Source organism: Lepidochelys kempii, chromosome 10, assembly GCF_965140265.1.
Source record: "Lepidochelys kempii isolate rLepKem1 chromosome 10, rLepKem1.hap2, whole genome shotgun sequence".
Taxonomy (NCBI): Eukaryota; Metazoa; Chordata; order Testudines; family Cheloniidae; genus Lepidochelys; species Lepidochelys kempii.
Window position 1 is genome coordinate 78481267 of NC_133265.1, and position 20924 is coordinate 78502190.

At 45.0% G+C, this 20924-nt stretch overlaps 1 protein-coding gene across 1 annotated transcript in view; it reads right to left on the reverse strand.

Moving 5' to 3' along the window:
* The window catches only part of IGDCC3 (immunoglobulin superfamily DCC subclass member 3), a 258903-nt gene that overhangs the window by 34655 nt on the left and 203324 nt on the right, over positions 1-20924 (reverse strand). The window contains exon 12 of the mRNA XM_073304657.1: positions 12666-12758. Within this exon, the coding sequence (XP_073160758.1) occupies positions 12666-12758 (93 nt within the window). The remainder of the gene's footprint in view (positions 1-12665; positions 12759-20924) is intronic.

A 20924-nucleotide genomic window follows, 5' to 3' on the forward strand; every position in this document is an offset into this window, starting at 1 on the left:
CGCTCCCTCTGAAATCTATCTCTGCCCATCTCGCCACACTTTCTAAACGCACCCAAAAATGTTCTTTACCCTCAGAGGTTTGTTGTTTGTTTGGTTTTTTTTTAGTTTGACCATTGTTCAGACCCATATTTATTCCCACACCCCAAATGTGTGACAGAGTGAAGGTTGTGTAATAAACCAGCAGGGTTTGAACATGGAGCCTTCTGTGCTAAAAGCATGGGTCTTGACCACTTCTAAAAGCATGGGTCTTGACCACTTAACTAAAGGAGGAGGAACTCCGTTAGCTGGTAGCAGGAGTAGTAGGTTCTGATCCTCTTCTGTGGACCAGTCATTAGAGGAGGCATAACAGTGTGCTAATGCAGGTTATATTTGCAAGCTGTATACCAAACAGTTCTCCAAGCGGATGCCAAATGCAAATGCTAATTTCAAATACATAATTTTGAACAGGGTGCCATGAAACTACTTAGGGCCAGATTCTGCTCTGGGTTGCCCCCGTATTAAACTGTAGTAACTCCACTGATGTCAATTCAGCTAGTTCAGATTTACACCAGCGTAACTGAGAGCAGAATTCGCTGCTATGCATCTAAACCTAATTGGAATGCAGGCACTTTAGTAGTCACATTTTTAGGATGACAAATACATGATTGTGCTTTTTTTATTCCTCTGTAATTAGTACATTCTTTAATGATCCTGTTTCTTGCAGATGTGCATAATATTACTGGTGATCCACATTTCCTTATTTTGGCTGTGTATTAGCAAAATATAACCCGTGTTTGAAAGAAATGTATTTTTATATCATGTATTCCCTTGAGCTTCTTATCGCATTTTAAAGATCCATTTGCAAAGTATCCAATTCAGGAGACGTCTTTTCCCCTGCAATTTTCGTATGGAGGAGGAAAGCAAATCAGCCTAATGGCGGGTGCAATTATGGCTTGCCTATGTTTCTGTAGTTGTTAGTTATTTCTGTTTCTTTTCAAATGCATCTCCATCTGAAATGTGACCAGTCCAATCAGAGAAACCAATCTTGTTTGGAAAGCATAAAAATTTCAAAGCACTTTGCAGTGACAGGTAAATACCGTTCTCCCCAGGGGCTCAAGGAGACTAAAAAGGACGGGGAGCTCTCCCCACGCAAGCAGCGGAAGAGGACTGGGAGAATGCTCATCACAGCAAGCTAGGTAGAAGAGGGAGAATTCTGCTCTGTGCTCGCTTTCTGCTCCTTTTACGCCTTAACCTCTGATTATTCCCAGGTATGGAAAGGTTCAGCGGCTGATCCACCAGCCGATAGAGTCAATGGAAAGACTCTTATTGACGTAAGTGGGGGTTGGATGGGGGCTGAAGTGACTTGGTTGGGACCACGCAGCAGGTGACTAGCAGAGCCATGACAAGAACCACTGGACCACACTGCTTCATGAGCTGGCCCTAATGGTCAAGTCTCCATATTTCACAAAAAAAAACCCACAATCATTCCTGCCCTTGGCATCCTTGTTGGCTTTTCTGCTGAGAATGTCAAGGATTTAATAGCCATGGAGACTGAACTAGATCCTCTCTACCTTTCCAGCAGTCCCACTAGAGAAGGAGACATAGAGGTGTTGGACACCAAGGAGATGCTTGCATTGCTGGTCCCGCTTCTGTACCTGTTATGTAGCTACACAAAGACTTTGGTTTCCAGGGCTCCCAATCTGAAATCTTCCCCGAGCACTAAATAAAACTAACACATCCCTGCATCTGCCTGTAGCAGAGATCCCCTCTGGACAGGGACTTTGCCCCATTGCACTTGTTGGCTAGCGCTCCACCCACAGTTTGCCTTTCCTCTGTATATTTGTAGAAAGCAATCCGAATTTTTGTCTTTCTCTATTGGCCCAGTTCCACTCCCATTTGATGTCAATAGACGCAGAGTAGAGCATTAGTATCTATTTTCTTTTTCTGATCCAATAAGTAAAGTTACTGGATTATAACATAACTGCACTTTGGAAGCCTGATGCTGTACCCATTATTGAAAAGCACATGCCATCCAGCTCTTGATCTAACCACTGGGAACCATCCTGCCTCTCACAGCAAGGCCTGGAGGTGTTATTAACCAGTAGTACACTTTTCAGCGTGAAGAGTTCAATAATATCTCATCCCCGTTCATTCTGCTGCCTCCCTCTGTTATCCAGTGTCATTTGCCTGTTTAACAGTGGCTATTTAACCCCAGCAGAAGAAAAATACCAGTGACTGTGAACTCACTGACGTGATGAAATGAAACTGAACAGAGGTGGTGGATGTCAGTTGGATCCCTCTGGAGATCACTAAGCACCTCTTGGGCAGTATGGGCAGATCTTATGAAACACCTACAATGATTGCAATTAAAAAGCCAAAAGTCACCACCGGGTGGTATTGGAAATACTGTGTTGGCCTGGACTTTCCTACCACCATGTAGTGATTGCTGGTAAGTGTTGGTTGTTTTTTAAAGAGTGAGCACTGTACCTGTCCATTGTTTAATTTTTATGGGAAAAGATGAATATGGTGTATGTGATGGCCAGGAAAGAGCAGATTTGTAGACGGGTACTCTGGTCGAAATGGAGCCTATATGCATGCCACAGAAATTGCTAGGTATTAATCTATATGAATACTGACATGTCATCAGGGCATACGCTGTCTGTGACCAGGTCAGTGCAGGGACGTTATGGTGTATTAGGTTATAACACTTTCCTGTACATTGATCGAACCAGTGTTGGAGTTAGTGGAATATTTATTTGTTATATACCTGTAATGCTTGAATTCAAGGGGAACTCTGCATGAAGGCAACATCAGAACATCCCAGCAAACAGTTGTGGGCAATTACAGCCCAGTGGTACCTGTCCTGGGATCCAGGAACACTGTTGTTTTACCAGGCTGGGAGCTGGAGCTCAAAAGAAGATGATGAAAGAGTTATACAGTTGTTCTGAGGGGGCTCTTTTCAGCAGCTGTCTAGAGGCACAGGCTGACACAGACAGACAGACTCTTCAGAGAGAGAGTGTGTAAATGCATTGGGCCTTCCCAGATCCAGGCAATGGTAAGTGTTAGGGGAAGGCAGGCATTATGCTTAGGCTGGTTTATTGGTTTGTAAGTTATGTTGCTTAAGGAAGCTGTTTGACAACTAACGATCATGTCGTTGCCCCCGGGGAGAATACAGGGGATTGTGTGTTTCCATGCCTAAGAAAGAGGTGCCAGCCTGCACCTGAGAGAGGTTTTCCTGGAGAGCTTGTGGCCTGAAATCCTGCTTGGAGGTTTGGCCAGTGTGCTGTGGATTTAACCCGGCTGTTCTCCTTTCCAGCTTGCCCACGCAGTTTCCGTGGAAGCTCAGTTGAATTGGTCTCACGTTCTCAGGGCATTCAGATGTTGGCTTTTTTTGAACTTGTCTCTAAATTCTCAAATACTGCCATGGGCTAGCCAGTGGCTGTTTAAATCATTCCTTTGGACTGCTCAATGGTGTCGTAAACTCTGTTTGCTAAAACCTAACGATTCCTCTTTAGATTAACAGTTGGGAGAGGGGTGACTTGAGCTCTACTTCCACTGCCACCAAGAGGTTACCAAGTGATGACAGGGGTGGCTTATGGACATACCATGAAATCCCAAGGTGGTTGTGGAAGACACAGATAGAACCAGAAAAGGGACTCCAGAAAAGTGGCAGGGGTTGCTTCCACATCCACTGTCTGATTTCTAGGTCAAATTCTGCTCAGCTTCCAAGTCATAGGAAGTTTTTTTCCCCCTTAAGTGCCAGCTCTGCTCCATGGGTTCTTTCTGCTTCTTGCACCATTACCAACAGTGACAAAGCTTCCGTTGGAACATAGCTGCCAATTCTGTTGATGATGCACAAAGCAAAATAGACTCCAGCTGGGTTTCTCGTCGTAGTCCCTGGAGGCCTATCAAGAATCAAAGTTATTTGCCGTTAAAATGAGCAGATAGAACTCAAAGACCCATCAAAAGCAGATTTGTTGAGAAGGAATGTGCCTTTATTACGGTCTCTTTCCTGCATTGCCCACACTTTTACCCTACATCCGAGCACATTGTCCCTTTTCCTTCTGATCCAGTAACAGCAATAACATATTCAGCACTGAATAGTGTAGGGAACTGTGTTTTCCATAAGGCATTATGGCATCATTGCAATTTAGGTGTGAAGAAAATTAATCCTGTACATGGGGATGCAAGGAGGCAGAACTTGTCAGAATAAAAGAGCTTGACAATTAGAAGGTCTAGTCTCCTTTCAAAGCGCGGGGGATTTTCTAGATTCGACCAGTTAGTACTTGTGAATCAAACAGCTTGACTCCATTCTGGAAATCACACACTGGACATACTTCCTATGTCTTTATTGAAAGAAATGTCAGGAAATGGTTATGCTTTCTATCATCTGAACTGCATGGAGGCAAAGGAAAAACACCACAACTGGAGTCTGCTTCAGTGGAAAATACCAGTATCAATGGATGATGCGTGGCCAAGTCTTTATGATCCTTGTCTGAGGAGTCTAGCAGAGAGAGACTGTAGTAAGATGGCCATAGTTTTAGAATGAGTTAAACATGCCAGATGCCTGCCTCTTAAGGAATGAGCAACCTGTTTCCAAGCCGAATCACAGCTGATGATGATGATCTTTCATTTATATTTATAATAGCACCTTAAAAACTGTTATTAAAATAATCAACAGGGGTTGCATGAGTCAGCCACCTCCTGCAATGAAATGCAGCAATTGCTTACCAGGACAGAGCAATATTCTTCAAGAGTTTAGCACAGGAAGGCTAGGGGCTTGTAGTCATTGAAAACAGCAGGGGCAATTGAGGTAGGCAGAAAGTAACTCCTTGGGTTGGAATTTGGTCAGGACAGGGGAGTAACAATGGACAGGACCTCAGATTTGCATCTGGACCAAAAAACTTTATGCTGGAACGCTGTCACTGTTGCACATGCAGAGGGTGGAGGAGAAAGGATGGGGATGGGTGGAGGAGGACTACTTTGGAAATCGGACAATGCTTCCTGTTCTCTGTTAGCCAGGACTGGTCACCCTGTCTCCACTGCAAACAGAAATTGGGTCCTTCTCCAAAAATACATTGTAAATTTTACTGAAAATCCACCATGGAACTGAACTTCCATCTCGGGGCTTTGGAGGGTTTGACGAGGCACCTCCCAGCTTTCGGGGAGCTATGTGGTTGGGGAGAAACCAACCCTGATCATCACTTTTCGGAGAAGGAAAGTAAATGGCCTAAGAACCCTTGTGCCTTGTGGTGACCTTTCTGTGAACTATGCCCCCCGCCAGCGGAAGGAGGAGGAGGCCAGCTTTTGGTTGGTTGGTGGGCTCTCGTTAAATGCTCTCTAAGGCCTGGGGCAAGATGAGGGAATGGGGCCAGTGGTGCTGTGCAGCTTTCTAAAGGGACTCTGTATGTGCAATGGGTAATATGAGACATATAGCTCAGGAGTCCATGGGGGGTGGGGGGATGGAAATATGGGCTGTAAAACCCTGGAACCTTTCTACAGGGGAGAGAGGGGGTGTCACAGGCAAATGGAGCCTAGACCCCTGGAGCCTTCCCAAAGCATGTGTGGAATGAAGGTCAAAGAATGTGGCTCATCAGGTCTTGAAATCCTTCTGGGAGAAGAACTGCGGTGGGGGGAGTGGTTTAAAGTGAGATAGGCTGTGGTGCTTTGGACCTCTCCTGCCCCCAAGACAACACATTAAATAGCTGACAAATAGCGTTTTAGATGAGCCGACAACACTGTTCTGAAGCTGCCATTGGACCAGGTAAATAACATGCATCCTTACAGCTTTCTCAAACCCTGCACTGTATTGCCAGACCCCTTTTGTCCTATCGCTTGGGATCAATACAGCTTCTGCTTTCCTCGGAGTTGCAAGTGTGTCTGGAAATACATTCCTTAGCACCATGGAGGGAAGTTACAGATGGAGCGTCAGCCTGATCGCTGAAATGTTTCTGCTGTTCTAAACTTCAGTCGGACCCTGAGCCTAATTATACTGCATGGATTTTGTGTTTGAATTAAGAGATGCTCTTGTACCCAGCGTCCTTCCCAGATGGAGGAAACTTTCCCAGCTGGGGTTTTTTGTCTTGGCAGCTTTGGATGCCAGATTAGATGGCATTCCTTCAAAGAGATTCATCCTACTCACTTGCCCACCAATAGCAATTAGGATAATGAATGGTCTGCCAAGTTCACACGAGAAGTGCCCTATACCCACAGGCAAATGGCTTTCTGACCTATTCAAAGCAACAGAGAAATGCCACACTTAGGGCATTTCCCAGACTGGAACTTTAAGAACCGAAGAAAACATTCATTTTACTTTGCATACCCCAAACCATAATTTCTACGGTCTTCCAGGAACTGCCTGCTAAAGGAGTGTGGTTTTTTTGGCATGATCCTGACACCTGTCCTGCACCCTGACCCAGTGGTGATAAATCACAGGAAGAATGTGAGCTATGCCTCAGAGGCTTTGTTTCCTTGATGCAAGAAGTGCTAAAGATCAAACTTACAAATATTTGCCGCATGATTTGTGTTTTTAACAGTCATGTGCAGATACTTACAAAGAATGAGACATTTGACTTCACTCCTTTATCTCATCTAGTGCGTGCTAAATCCTAAACCATCAAACTCATTGCAAAAAGAAAAGGCGTACTTGTGGCACCTTAGAGACTAAACAATTTATTTGAGCATAAGCTTTCGTGAGCTGTATATTTCGTGCTCAGATAAATTGGTTAGTCTCTAAGGTGCCACAAGACCTCCTTTTCTTTTTGCTGATACAGACTAACATGGCTGCTACTCTGAAACTCATTGCAGACTCACTGCAAATTGACCCAAATGTTTGCTTTTCAGATGTTGGCAAGGTAGCTTCACTAGCAGCAATAGTGGCTGGCTGTTTCACTTCTGCCCTTTAGTGTGAAAACTAACCTATCAGAGTATTTTTAAGGCAGCTCTCACTTTGGTGCCAAGGCACTGTACAATTTTAACAGGTATCAGAGATCATAAGCAAAATGGCACTATTTCCCTTTGGCCACAGCCCGTGCAATAACGTGGTTTTATCAGGCCGGATACGGTATAGGAGTTCCCAACAGAAATGTTACAATCATCTGTGAAAAAAAGAGTGGATCTGATTTATTTTCACAGCGGATGAACACAAGACTGATATGTGGTGGGTCCAGATTTTCAAGAGAGCGCTGTTCCCCTTCAGGCCCCTAAATTAGGGCTAGCTCTTCTGAAAATCAGTCAGGGAGGGTCCTAAATGGGAGCTCGGCTCTCTTGAAAATCTGGACCCAGTTATGAATCCAGAGCCCTTCTGCAAATTCTAGCCCTATACGGCACTGCAGAGGTACCAGGTTAGGCCCCAGTTCCACAAAGCTTTTAAGCAAGGGCTTATCTTTTAAGTCCTCTTGAAGTCAACAGACTTAAGTGTGTGCTGAAATGACTGTTTCCCACCCATGTGCTGGGGGTGTTGTCTTTGCTGCAGCATAAATTCCCAGGTTCAGATTCTGTAGGGGAAGCTTGGGTCTGTTTTGCAAGCCTGTGAAATGGTGACTTTTGCTGGAGAGTCTCCTGGGTCACTAAATCGGCTTTTGTCTTTCAAAACCCAGCCCCAGCCCTGAGTTGCTTGAAATGCAGGTCTCTGAACTCTGACGGGAGGTGGGTTCAGATCGATGGCGCTGGTTCTGCCAGATGTGTGAGTAACCCACTGGTCAGTGGGTGTTCCGGGTCCTCTTCTGTGCCAGTCCCTACAGGGCATGAGTCTGTTATAGTCTCAGCTATGTAGACTAGCATTCTTAACTCATGCTTTTAGGCCTGGGGGTCCCAGTTCAATCCTGATGCGTTGGCCAAGATGGCAGCCGTCACTTCGACATGAGAATGTTTTCAGTTCTGCCCACCAGTGGTCAATCAACAGGAGTCCACATGCCTCCTCCTGTCTTGAGTGGGAAAGAAATCAATCCCCAGGGAGAGGAAAGCCCTGAATCTCCTGTACCTGCATACCATCATCTCTACTACAGCCACAAATGCTCAAAATACAATTTAAGCACCTACCTGACAGCTTAGTGCAACTGAGATTTAATTCTGCAATTTCTTCTTCCAGCAGTCAGATGAAATTCAAGTCACCAGCACGGCGGGTGCAGGGACGCTACTTCTTTTATTATGGTGCCATTAAATTGTTGTCCCTGTAACAGCATATTTTGAACAAAAGCAGCAATTTGCATAATTCCAAAAGGGTTGAGGCATTGTACATCTTCATCTAGCGCTCTGAAAATGTGACGATAAGACTGAGTTCACGGCCTTAGGATCTATTGCAGGCTGTAATAGTATGTCACATATTAAGGGAACATGTTTGAAACGACATATTATTAAAATTCATAACAATGATTTATAGGGGGGTTTTAAAACAGCAGCCTGCCAATATAAATTGGCTTAGGAAAGTCAACTGTAATCCACACAGGTCCAAATAATGATATTTCTTCCAGTATTGCCAAAAGGCTGAACAGCAGAAAATAATCTCCAGGCTCCAGAGATAAGGCAAGTGCCCGAGGGAAACGGGACTGTAAAATATTCATGCAGTTGTAGATTGGATGCTGGAAATAGCTTTTCCCAATGGCTGAATTTAGGAACTGATGAATTTAGTTACTGCATCTTTATATTTATCGCTCAATAAATAAGACAGGCTCCTCTGCTACTCCCAGCAACACTCATTTAGCCATTTCGGTGCTAAGGAAATTAGCTTTCTGGACAAGCGGAAGGTTCGTTAGTGAGTAGTTTTCATATAAAATTAGGAGAATTTGGTTTTTAATCTTTTCCCAGTAAAAGTGGAGGATTTTTGATGGCTCTCTTGGAGCGAGGCATGTTTGAATCATGAGACACATATACCACTTGGGGATATGAGTTGTGTAGTTACCTGTATGATAATCGTTGTTCAAATTGGAAAGGGAAAAGTGCGGGAAAATCCTTAATGCTGAAGCCAAGATCTGGGTTCGAGCTCCAGTGAAGATGATCGCTGCAGAATAGGGCTGAGCAGAGCTACTCAGCTTGAGCTGCTTTTGATTAAACCCTTCCCCCTTTAGTTTCACTTTTCCTGTGCACGGGCTGACTGTCAGCTCGCTGCTCCTGCTGGGACACAGAGTCTGCTCCCTTTGGGTGCTGTCTAAGGAGCCAGACCCTCCTGGCCAAGCAACCTAAGGAAGGGAGTTTGTTCTAGCGGCTTGAATAGGAAAGCGGAAATCAAGTTCCTGTCTCCTCTTGTGACTTCCTGTATCACTTTAACTCCCTGTGCCTCAGCTTATCTCTCTGTGAATTGGGGGATCATGATACTCCCATACCTAGCTCACTAAGTTGTGCTATGAATTGAACTGAAAAGCTCTTCGGAGTTGGCAATCCCCCTGGAAGTGCTAATATAATGAGAGTCAGAACAAAAATTGCTCTTCTGTCTAGCAGATGGGCTGCGCCAGGGATATTTTATGGCTGTCCTTAGGGGCTCAAGGAGCTAGGGCGAGGTGGCTTTCTCTCTTCTTACCCCCTGCTGCTCTTCTTTCCAGAGGCCTCTGCATGCCCTGTGATATATCCTGAAGCATCCTCTCAGCAAGAAGTCTGCAGAGGAGTCGCTTCAGATTAAATTCATTGGAGCTGATCGGCGGTTTAGTACAACTTGCTCACCAGGCATGCTACTGGCCAAAAGGAAGCCACAGGACAACACTCTAGCTGGGGGCCAGGAGGGGGGGAGGCCTTTTGTGAGAGTTTTTCCTAGAGAGAAATTTTCTTTTGATGTAGGTGTGCAAGGGCTCCCTAGCATGAGTCTTCTACAGGGTTAGGGCTGTGAGTGAAATGTCCCCATTTCCAGCTCATCAAAATGACAGGCTGGAGACTGGTTAGTCTAAGGCGGTAATGTTCTGGGAATCCTAATGCAGCTACAAAACGAGTTAAATAATGATCGTACCAGGTTGCTCCATATTGTCAGGGCCCCCTGTATGCTGGGATTGTACCATGACATAATTTGCTACCTTTTAAATTGCCACAGAGACTCTGTATGGTTGAGAAGATACTTTCAATTTTCTTTGTGAAGGTTAACTGATGCCAGAGTCTGCAGACAGCCTGAATCAATAGCTCTGAGACCTGTGAACTGCTTTCCTTTGTCTCACAGTTGCATTGATACTGAAGCCTGACGATGGCCATTTAAGTTTCCTCGTTAACTATATTTCACTGCTGCCAGTTTCAGCAGAAAAATCCAGATATGCGTATTTGTCATTGTTGGAGGCAGGGGCAAATGGTGGGGTGGAAGGAGAAGTGGGGCAGCTTGTTCTTGTCCAGGGTTGCTGGAGTGCAGAATGAAAAATTCAAACACTCCCACACACTCATTTCTCTAGGTTTAAAGCTTTTTTTTTTTTTTTTGCTCCAAAGTGGGAAGAAATAGGAGATGCATCCCCAAGACCAACTACCTCACCACACCTCTCATGTTTTCCTAAGTGCCATTCCACGTAACTGTCCCTTCCCAATGCTGTTAGCACTGTCAGTGCAGAATCCTCCAGCACAAGGAACATTTGAAGTGGGGGGAGCAGTAGGACATTGCATTTAATACTCAAGTACATAAACAGAAGGAATTCTGTATTGGTTGGACTGGACTGGGCTGCACTGAAGGCCCCAAATTTCAACAGTATCCGCCCATTGGAGAGAGCTAGCTCAAGACACCACAGACTTGGAGCTCAGAATTGCAGAGCACCCAAACATCTAGCTGAAGTCCGTGGAGGCTGTGGTTGCTGAGCACCTCTGGGCTCTCAGGTGTCCTAAGTGAGGCCCCAGAATGAGAAGATACATTGGTGGGATGGGTTGCTGCCCCCCCCCGGGTGCCACCTGATACACTGGGGTCCCACTGAGCCCGCCCGTTCCACCAGCCTGGGCTCCCTCACTCTGTCCTGTTGTGCCAGACCCTCAAGCCTAGACAGCACAAGCTCATGAAGTCCACTGCATCCCTCAATGTGGAGGAAGATATGCACAGCTTTCTGCCCCCACCCCGTTATGAATTACACAAACTGATTATAGAATAAACAAAAAATAAGTTTATTAACTACAGAAGGTAAATTTTAAGTGATTATAAGGGATAGCAAACAGATCAAAGCAGATTACTGAGCAAATAAAACAAAACACACAACCTGAGCTTACTACACTAAATTAACTGGTTAATAGTAGCTTTTTCTCACCCAAACTGTTGTTTTATGCAAGTTGCATGTTTCTCGAAGGTAAACTGCCCTGCTTGCAGCTTAAATCTCCAGGTATTCCTTTCACAGGCTAGATCTTTCTCGCCTGGGCTCAGCCCCTGCCTCTCCCCTAGCTTAGTTCCTTTGTTTCTTCAGGTGTTTTCAGCAGTCTTCCTTCTTGGGCAAGGAGGCAGTGGAGAAGAACCAAGATTAACTCACTCCTCAGCCTTAAATAGGATTTACATATGGCAGGAATTCTTTGTTTCCTAGTTTGACCCCCACCCCCTACTAGCAGTTCAAGGTGGTATCCAGTACCAGGTGACATGATCACATGAACCTGCAGTGTCAAAACAGCATCTCAGGAAGCTTCTCAGGAAGGTGGGAGATCAGTATCTTCAAAGTCGTATTGTCCTTCCTAATGGCCCATCCAGGCTGATTCCCTACTGTCTGGTGGGCGTTCCCCAGCTACAAACACTTTTGCAATTGACACAGAGTTAATATTCCTAACCTCAGATACAGAAATGATACACGCATATAAACAGGATAATCATATTCAGTAAATCAGAACCTCTCCAATGATACCTCACATGACGCATCTTGCACAAAACATATCTTCGTTATGCCATAACAGTATTATAACCATATTTCTATGAAGAATGTGGGGTGTAGCGTCAACGTTGGCTATAGTAGATTTGCTCAAGGTGTCAGAGAGTCAATGTCAAAGCTGGGATTAGAACTCAGGCCTTCTTGGTGCTGTGGTGGCATTGTGTGACCATAGCGCTCTGGCTCAAATAGATGAACAGCTTGAAAAACACAGTAAAGAGCATCTCAAGCACCCTGCATCCAGAGCAATTACTGAGCACTACATGCGACTGGGGCACTATGGTAATGCAAATGATACCCTAAAAGTGCAGGGTGATGTTGGGTAAATGTGGTACCCCGCTGGTGTTAGGAAGAGATGGGAAGTTTGCTAAGTTACCTACCCCCTGCAAAACTGCCTGTTTTAATTATACAGCCTGTTAAAACAAAATGGGTTTGCTAATGTTCTTGTTTTGATTCAAACCCCCATGAAAACAGGAGGGTTTGTGATTACACGTGGCTCTTGGGCAGGTGGTATCTTAGCTGATCTTGCTTTTCAGGCAGCATGCCAAACAGAAATGACTGTTTTTAAAATAAAACAGGCATTTATTTAGCAGTTTATCCTTGGCCAAACATGATGCTTTCGTCGGGCAACCCTGCAACTTGCTGTGCTGTGCAAAGTGGGTGCTGTGAATGGGCCCGACGTCCTTGTAAAGGAATCGTGGGGCTTCCTCATCCCCAAAGGCAGGTGGCAAAACCACGTCAGACTGCTAGGGGAAAACAGCTTGTTAACAGCAAAAGCTTGCAACATTCCTAGGCCCTCGAGGGGGAAAGCCCCAGCAGAAAGGTGCAGAGGTGTGTCATTACAGCAGAGCTATGATCTGAAGCAAGAAGTCAAGGGATCATTGAAGTCCACACGGTTCCTGTTTGTAGCTGAAATGGGGAAGGGGAATCTGACAAGCCAAGCATCAAGGTAGCCTTCCAAAGAGTCATCCACAAGAGAAAGGGCAGCTGAAAAGCAAGGATGAGACGAAAAGTTTTATATTGAAGGGTTGGAAACTGGCACCTTCCATTGTGCTCTCCCAACCCCTTCTCCAGTTCTGGCATCTGACCTGAGACACACAGACCAACTCCACCCACAAATATCTAATTGTCTGACAACAACGGATGCAGAAGGAGCGTATAACTAAAACATCTGTTGCCTCGGGATGAGGGCGTAATCCCGCTCCCACCAGGCTGATGGGCTATCAATCGATGTCTCTCCCTACAGAAGGGCTGGCCGTTTCAGGGCTGCTTATTTGCATACAGCTGATGAAGATGTTCCAGCTCTTGATTTTTAAAGATTATTTTTCAGTGCAGAGAACATCACTATAAAGGTTTTACGACATCCCTGTTGAAATTAAGCGAAGATTCATAAAAGTGTCAGCAAATGAAACCATTATGCCCTAACTGTATTAAAGCTAAAATGACCTTTCAGATAGTTGGGATTTTATGGTATATTATAAATTCTAAAAGATGAGTTGCCAGTGTTATAAGTAGGACATTAGGAGTAACATCTTTTCCAGCAATACCTTAGGCAGCAAATCCTGCAAGTCTCTATCATTTGCCTGTTCAGCCTGCTCAGATTGAGTATTTGAAGGTGTTTTTCATTCTGCGTTGGCAAACTAAGCAATCATGTCGACAACCTTCTATTTACACTGACTCTCAGCTATCTGCGCTATCCTGTGGGCAGTTGCCTCAGTTAACTTACCCTATTTTCTTCACTATTTCTTTACTAAATATAAACTCTTCAGATTAATGTTTCCATCAGACATTTGAAAGGGACCGAAAAATCATCTGATCAAAATCAAGAATGAAATTTCTTTACCTATGTTACTAACAACACCTTAGATGGTTAAAGGTGAGAGAAATCTCAGATGTACTTGTCTCTAATGCCAGTATTGCCATCATTCCAGAATCATGAGTTGGGCCCCCCCAAAATGATGTGATTGAGTTTAAAAAGCATGAGATTTTAAAAATAAATTTGCAGGGGTGATTATTTGCCTTCTAGGATTTTTTATTTTTTGGGGGGGGGTTCATGTTTTCAAACTTTGCTCTGCCACCACGAGAGCTTGAAATGTACTTTGTTTAAAAAAGAAAGCTGAGATTCTTATGTAATCACGTGACCTAGGGGCTGCAGTGTTAAGAAAAACAGTAAATATCGTAAGACTTGCGATTAAATCCAGAGAGCTGATAACAGTGTAATATTCTTTCAGCATGGGCAATGGAAATCAGCAAAATCCCTTTCACTTGTGTTTATAGTTAGCTTCCAAATGGTTCATTCTGTTTTGTTTTGTTTTTATTTAAGAACAATTTCAATCTTTTGTTTAGAAACAGGCCATTTCATTTTGAAATTTGTCATTTGGCAGCTCCGTTTTGTTTCGGCCAATACTTTAAAAAATCGATGATTCTCTCGGCTCCTCCCTCAAAATATTCAGTGCTGCCACGTCTGAGCTTCCAACAGGACTGCGAGCTGCTTAAATGTTTTAAAACAACTGTTTTCATGAGAAATTTTTTTAAATTGTTGAATCAGTTCCACTGGTCTTAACTTTATTAAAGCTTGTTTTTACAAAATTTAAAATTGGGGCCAATTAATTAAAATTGGGGGCAATTGAATTAAGAGCGTCCCTTTACACTGACTATCTAATGCTGCAAATGAAGGGGGACCCCACTTGTGATAATGCTCATTCCATGCATAATAACGTTTTTTCCTTCTTATCAGGTGGATTTTCGTTTGCTAATTATCTAGGTTCCAAAAAGATGGTGCAACCAGCAAACTTTTTTTAAAAAAAGTAAAACATTCCACCAAAACCACATTAAAATGAGCATCCTTTCTCTAGCCTCCTTTTCTTGAAATAGAGAATTCTTTAGCAGTTACACTATAAAACTCAGCTACTACTGATGATGATGATCAATAGGCCTGAATTCCATTTCCGGCTCTTCTCCTGATTTGTTGAGCGACATTGGCCAAGCCAGCTAACATATCTGTGACTCAGAGTCCCTACCTGTAAATTAATACATTACATCTCTGTAGTGCCTCTTACTAGAGAATCCCAAAGTGCTTTACAAACGTTAGTGAACCAAACCTTACACACGCTAGTGAGGTAGGTCGGGGATATTGATCAGAATGTTCCAAAGTGATTTAGGAGCTTACGGGTAAAAATTTCAGAAGTGCTTATGTTCCATTTTCAAAAGTGATTTAGGGCTGCATTTGTAAAGGTATTTAGGTTCCTAAAAAGGAAGATTGGTACTTAGTGCAGTTTTCAAAAGGGCCTAGGGGGTCTGATCCTCCAAGGTATTTAGGTGCCTAGCTCCCATGGATTGCAATAGGATTTAGGTGTGTAGGTGCTCTTGAAAATCTAACTAGGTGCTTAGTGAACATATTTAAGTGCCTAAATACCTTTAAAAATCTGGCCTGAATTGACTTAGATGGCTCAGTTCCTGTTCAAAAGATGACTCAGGGGCCTAAGTCTCCTTGAAAGTCAATGGGGCATAGGCTCTTAAGTCACTCAGGTGCTTTGGAAATTTTTACCCAATATCCCCAGGCTATAACTGCAGAAATTGCAGCTCATAAGGGGTAAGGCCAACATCTTCAAAAGAGGCCTATGATTTTTGGATGTCTCCATACATGAGTGCTTCAAGATGAACGCCCAAAATCTGAGGCCACTTTTGAAGATTTTGGCTTGATTTACTCAAGATCCCACAGCAAAAGAGACAGGAATTGGACTTAGATCTCTTGGATTTGTGCATGGATCACAATATCACTGGGGAGTGGTAAGGTCACACCATTAGTGTCTGTAAGGTGCTCAGCTCCTCGGGTGGAAGGCACGCTAGCAGGGCAGAACATGACTGTATTTCCCACTGTTTCTGATTGCCAGGAGGTGAGGCCCAGCTAGGCATCTAACCTCCATTGAAATCTGGGCACTGTGTGTCTAAAGTGACCTCCCTTCCTTTGGGATCACCCTGTTGTCCACCCTGCAGGACTTGCTGAGCGACATAGTTCACCTTGTGATGTCACAGACGTGGCCATGGTAATGGATTGTGAGGCTACAACCATGGCTGAATGAATCAAAACTGCACGTAGGAACTGCACTGGGATTTCATCGATACCCCTCCTCAAAGCCCCCCTCTGGGGGGTCAGCCCAAGTGTTTCTATCACACGTAACACCGGTGGTGTTGAAGAGCTTGATACTGCACCAGTAAAGCTAAGTGGAGTTTTCCGTTAACGTGAATAGACGCATGCTCAAGCCCTAAATATCTGACACCAGTGATAGAAAGCCAGCAGCTCATCCTGCTCTCGATCTCCTTGGAAGGAGCCATCGGAAATAAGCAGCAGACAGATTTTTGTTGGCCGTTAACGTTCAAATAAAGCCAATTTAAAGTACAAGTGCCAAGGGTTCTTGAGCTAAACCATTCTGCAAGCCTTTCCCTTATAGCAGATAATTACTTCTGACATTAGCTAATTGCATCTGCATTCCTAGAGCTAGGAAAATTGTGCCATTCAGAGCAGACTACGCTGTGCCGGGGCTGATTTTCTACCCAACTGAGCAGAACTCATGAAAAATCATTTGCATTTATTGGGAGCCATTTACATTTGTCAAAAATTAAGCTAACCCCTCCCCCCGTAACAAACCCTTGGGGTTTGGCCTCCCTGATAGCACTAATGCTAAATGAGCAGTCAAGAAGAAGGGTGGACTTGCATTTGAAGGCCTGAGCCTGGGACTTGACAGATTAGGGCTCAATTCCCAGCTTTTCCATAGGTGTCCTCTGTGACCTTGGGCAGGTCGCTTTGTGCCTCAGTTTCCCCATCTGTAAAATGGAGATTGGTACGGCTTCTTTTGTCTGTCTTGTCTATTTAGATTGTGAACACTTGAGGGCAGGGACTGTCTTCTGCTATGGGTATGTACAGCACCAGCTCCAGTGGGGTCCAGATCTCAGATGAGGTGTCTACCTGCTAGTATACTCCAAATAATAACATTGAGCTATTACCAGCAGGACAGTGGGGTGGGAGGAGGTATTGTTTCATATTCTCTGTGTGTATATAAAGTCTGCTGCAGTTTCCACGGTATGCATCCGATGAAGTGAGCTGTAGCTCACGAAAGCTCATGCTCAAATAAATTGGTTAGTCTCTAAGGTGCCACAAGTACTCCTTTTCTTATTGTCTAGCTAGTAAACCAGGGGACTGGGTGGCAGGAGACCTGTGTCTTGCTCCTCTCCGTAGGTCATCTGATCTCTATATGCCTCAGTTTCCTCAGCTGTTAAATAGACATATTACTATAGACCCATCTCTGTAAAGTAGTTGGGTTCGTCAGGTGAAAGGTGCTCCATCATGCACGTTGTTATTAGAAACAGAACCCAGCACACTGGGAAAGAATGCTAAGAGTGTCAGTGTCATTATAATTGTCACCCCCACTTGGCATTAGTCAGCCCCTGAAACTCTAAACCTAGCCTCTGGGGTGGTCCTACCCTAGGTACTATAATAACAACGCCTACTAGATCCCTCTGGCACCCTTTCCCAGCATGCGTGGAGTCAGGGGTGGGGACAGAATGGAATAGAAACTCCTTACTGAGGGAGGTTTTGGGTAGATTGATTTAGACGGACAGTTTGCAGGGCCAGTGATAATCAAGGCTGCTTAGCCCTTTGTGAGTGGGGACAGCCTGACTCAGAGACACAGAGACTCCTTTTAGTTTCAGTTTTGAGCTTGAGTGAGACGCAGAACGCCTCAAGGAGTCTCCAATTAACTCCCCATCCTGTTGAACTGCTGTGGGATCTAATGCACAGGTCAGGCAGTTCAAGCCCTGCAAAGACCAACCTGGCACTGGTACCAAGACCTCCACAGGACTCCAGACCAGGGACAAAGCTACTGTAAGAGGGCTCATTTTTATGTTTAAGCCGGCCAGCATTCACAGCACTGCAACTGTCTGAATCTCCGGACTCATCCTCAGTGTCCCATCTGTCTGGGAAAGTGCCAGGGAGGGCAGAGTTGTAAGGATTAGGAGGTGGTAAGATGACCAGACAGCAAGTGTGAAAAATCGGGACAGGGGGTGTGGGGTAATAAGGGCCTCTATAAGAAAAAGCCTCAAATATCAGGACTGTCCTTATAAAATTGGGACATCTGGTCACCCTAGGAGGTGGGGAAATCGGTGATTTGTTGATGTATTAGTACTTACCTTCCCCAGATCCTATTTTCCTGCTTCCAATAGTGTCATATTTTATTTGTTATTCCCCCTTTGTTATGTTGTTATTTTAGGGGTGAATCATTTCTTTGTTTGGATTTGTGTTGACGGATTTTATTGTTTCTTGTGTACTGGCTTTTATACTCCTTCCCAGCATTGGTAGCATTATTCATTTCCCCAGAGGACAGTACCCCTTATAGGCCACGCACAGTGAGGAGTCACCTTGCGTGGAGGCACCAGGCAACACAAAAAGAAACCCAACCCATGCTAGGAGAGGAGAGAAGTCACACCCACTAGCAAGCACTGGGGATGAGGCTTGAGCCACACTCTGGGGAGGGGCAACATAACTCATGGTTTGCAAGCAGCACTCACCAAGCGAGACTGCATCGTAACCTTTGACATGAAGAACACATCCCGTATAGTCTTATGGAGTTTAATGGGACTGGCAGACTCCGTACGTTATGAGCTAGTACCAGCCTAGAAAATCCTCCTCTCATTTAGACAGGCTTTTAGGGGGTCCACTGGGCTGAAAATGTTTCTATTATGGGTAGGATGCTTAAAGCCTTGATTCCATCAGCTCAAGTAAATCAGTAATACCAGTGTGACCTCTTGGGATACGTGGTTTACTCAAGCATTCCCAGTTTAGGTTTTTATTGCCGAGTACCTTCTGTCTCTCATTAAAAGCATATTGCTACTAACATAGAAAGCCATTCAGATAGTGGATTAAGAAAAAAGGGGCAGGGGAAATCTTATTACTCTACACTTAGCTGGATGGATTCCAAGGAAATGTGTTCTGTGTTGAAAGAGTAGCACAAATTACACAGTGGACAGATTTGGGAGTGCGGGTGGGGCAGGGCAGTGGGAAATAATTGAATTACACTTCAAGCGCCATCATGGGCTCGGGTTTGTTTGCCTCTGACTTGTCTGGATAAAGCAGCCTCTTTGTACCATGAGGGAATCTTTTGCCGCATACCATAAGAGCTGCTGAGCATGGAACAAGGTATCAGCACTGAGAACTGCGGTTCTATCCGTGCAAACATTTTTATGGAGAGGTGTTTGGAGAGCTGGTGGGGGATGAAACGTCCCCTGGTGGGAGGGGAGCAAGAGAAGGGGCTTACTGGGACTAGGGGGTGTCTTCACTGAGGGGAAAAGCATGTATCTGCTGTGGGATAACCAACTAATGCTTGTTAGCTATGCTGCTGTAAAACCAGTATCCACAAGGCACTTTACGGCAATATCAACCCCAGGCAGGGGTATAGTGTTGACCGTGATTAACTACCTTGGGGTAAGCCCCGTCTGCACTTACAGAGAGAACTATCAAACATTTGTTATCTCACAGTAAAGACCCAGCTTGTTAAGCAGTGAAGACAAAGGCCAGGTCTACACTAAAAAGTTAGGTCAACCCTGCTACATTGCTCAGTGGTGTGAAAAATCCACCCCCCTGAGTGAAGCAGTTAAGCCGATGTAACCCCTGGTATGGACACTGATGGGTCCACAGAAGAATTCTTCCCTTGACCTAGCTACTGCCTCTGAAGGAGGTGGACTAACTACAATGAGGAGAACCCTTCCCATCACTGTAGTGAGCGTCTACACTGAAGCCTTACATGGAAGGTACTGGAGAAGTGCAAAGTATTTTCAGAGCTAGTCAAACAATTCCTAGATAGAAGGGACCATTAGATCACCTCGTCTGATCTCCTGTATATCACAGGCCAGAGATTTACTCCCCATTTACTCCCAGTACATTTAGAAAACTGGAACATTTCTCACACACACACACATAAAATCCATCCCTTTTTTTCCATTGAGAGTCAGAATTTCTGTGTCATTTTTCGCCAGAATTTTTCGTGAATGGTTTGTGGAAAGTCCAGTCTGTTTTTTTCCCCCCCCAATAAAATTCAAAATGTCAATGAAAAATGTCCTTAAACTGTGACAAGCTCTAATTGTGATTACTCCTAACCAGTGACGAGCACATCACGTGACTCAAAAGGCCAAAAGACAGGGCAGGTGCTGCATGTGGCCAAAATGCGCTCTCGTGTTGCTAGTCGTGATCATTTTGCTGCTGCTCCTTGTAGTCACCGTAGCGAAGGCTTGAGCCTGTAACCCTGATTCAGGCTAGTGGCCTTAACTCCCATGAAGAGCCTTAAGTCATGCCATGGAATCCAGCAGAATGACTCAGAGAAAGGGTGACCGGCTGAGGTTCTGTGTGCCCGGCCTCTCCCCTCGGCAAGCTGGGTGGCGTGTAGCATACACCCAGGAAAATGCACAGGTTTTAAAAGCTAATCAGCCTGGCACGGCCAAGCAAGTTAATAGTTCAGCCTGGCGAGAGGCGTAGATTCTTCACGGTAAAGGTAACTAACCACTAAGCCATTCATCGTAATGGTGTCTCCATCGTTGACAATGTTCAATCGAGATTAGGTGTTTTTCTAAAATCTGCTCGAGGAATTATTTCGGGGGAGGTTCTCTGGCCTGTGCTTTATGGAACATCAGCCTAGATGATCTCAATGGTCCCTTCTGGCCTTGGAATCAGAGCCTGGGCCAGATTGTGCCCAGGGTACTGGGGGGGTGGGAGGGGGCGCTGGAAGGACCATGTGGCAGCCAGAGTCCCTGGTCCGAATTCTGGATCCCTTTGCCCTCGTTCCCCTGAGGGCTGCTGGGCAGAGGGTGGCTTGGGAGAGGATGCAGGGGGCCCCCACTCCCATTCCTTTCGCTGGGGCTGCTGGCCCTGCCTACAGTCTGTCATGTCGTGTGTCAGGCATGCATATGGCAGTGCTAGGAGAAAGCAAGGCCTATACTCTGGAGCCCTCCCTGTCCAGGGTGGGGAAGAGATTATATTTATTCTCGCCCTTTGCCAGGGCTTCCAAGCACACACATTACAACCTTTAGGTGTGCCCAGCACAACGGAGCAGACCCTGAGCGTGATATTCCCATGGGAGCTGCAGGAGCCTTTCAATTGCACATACA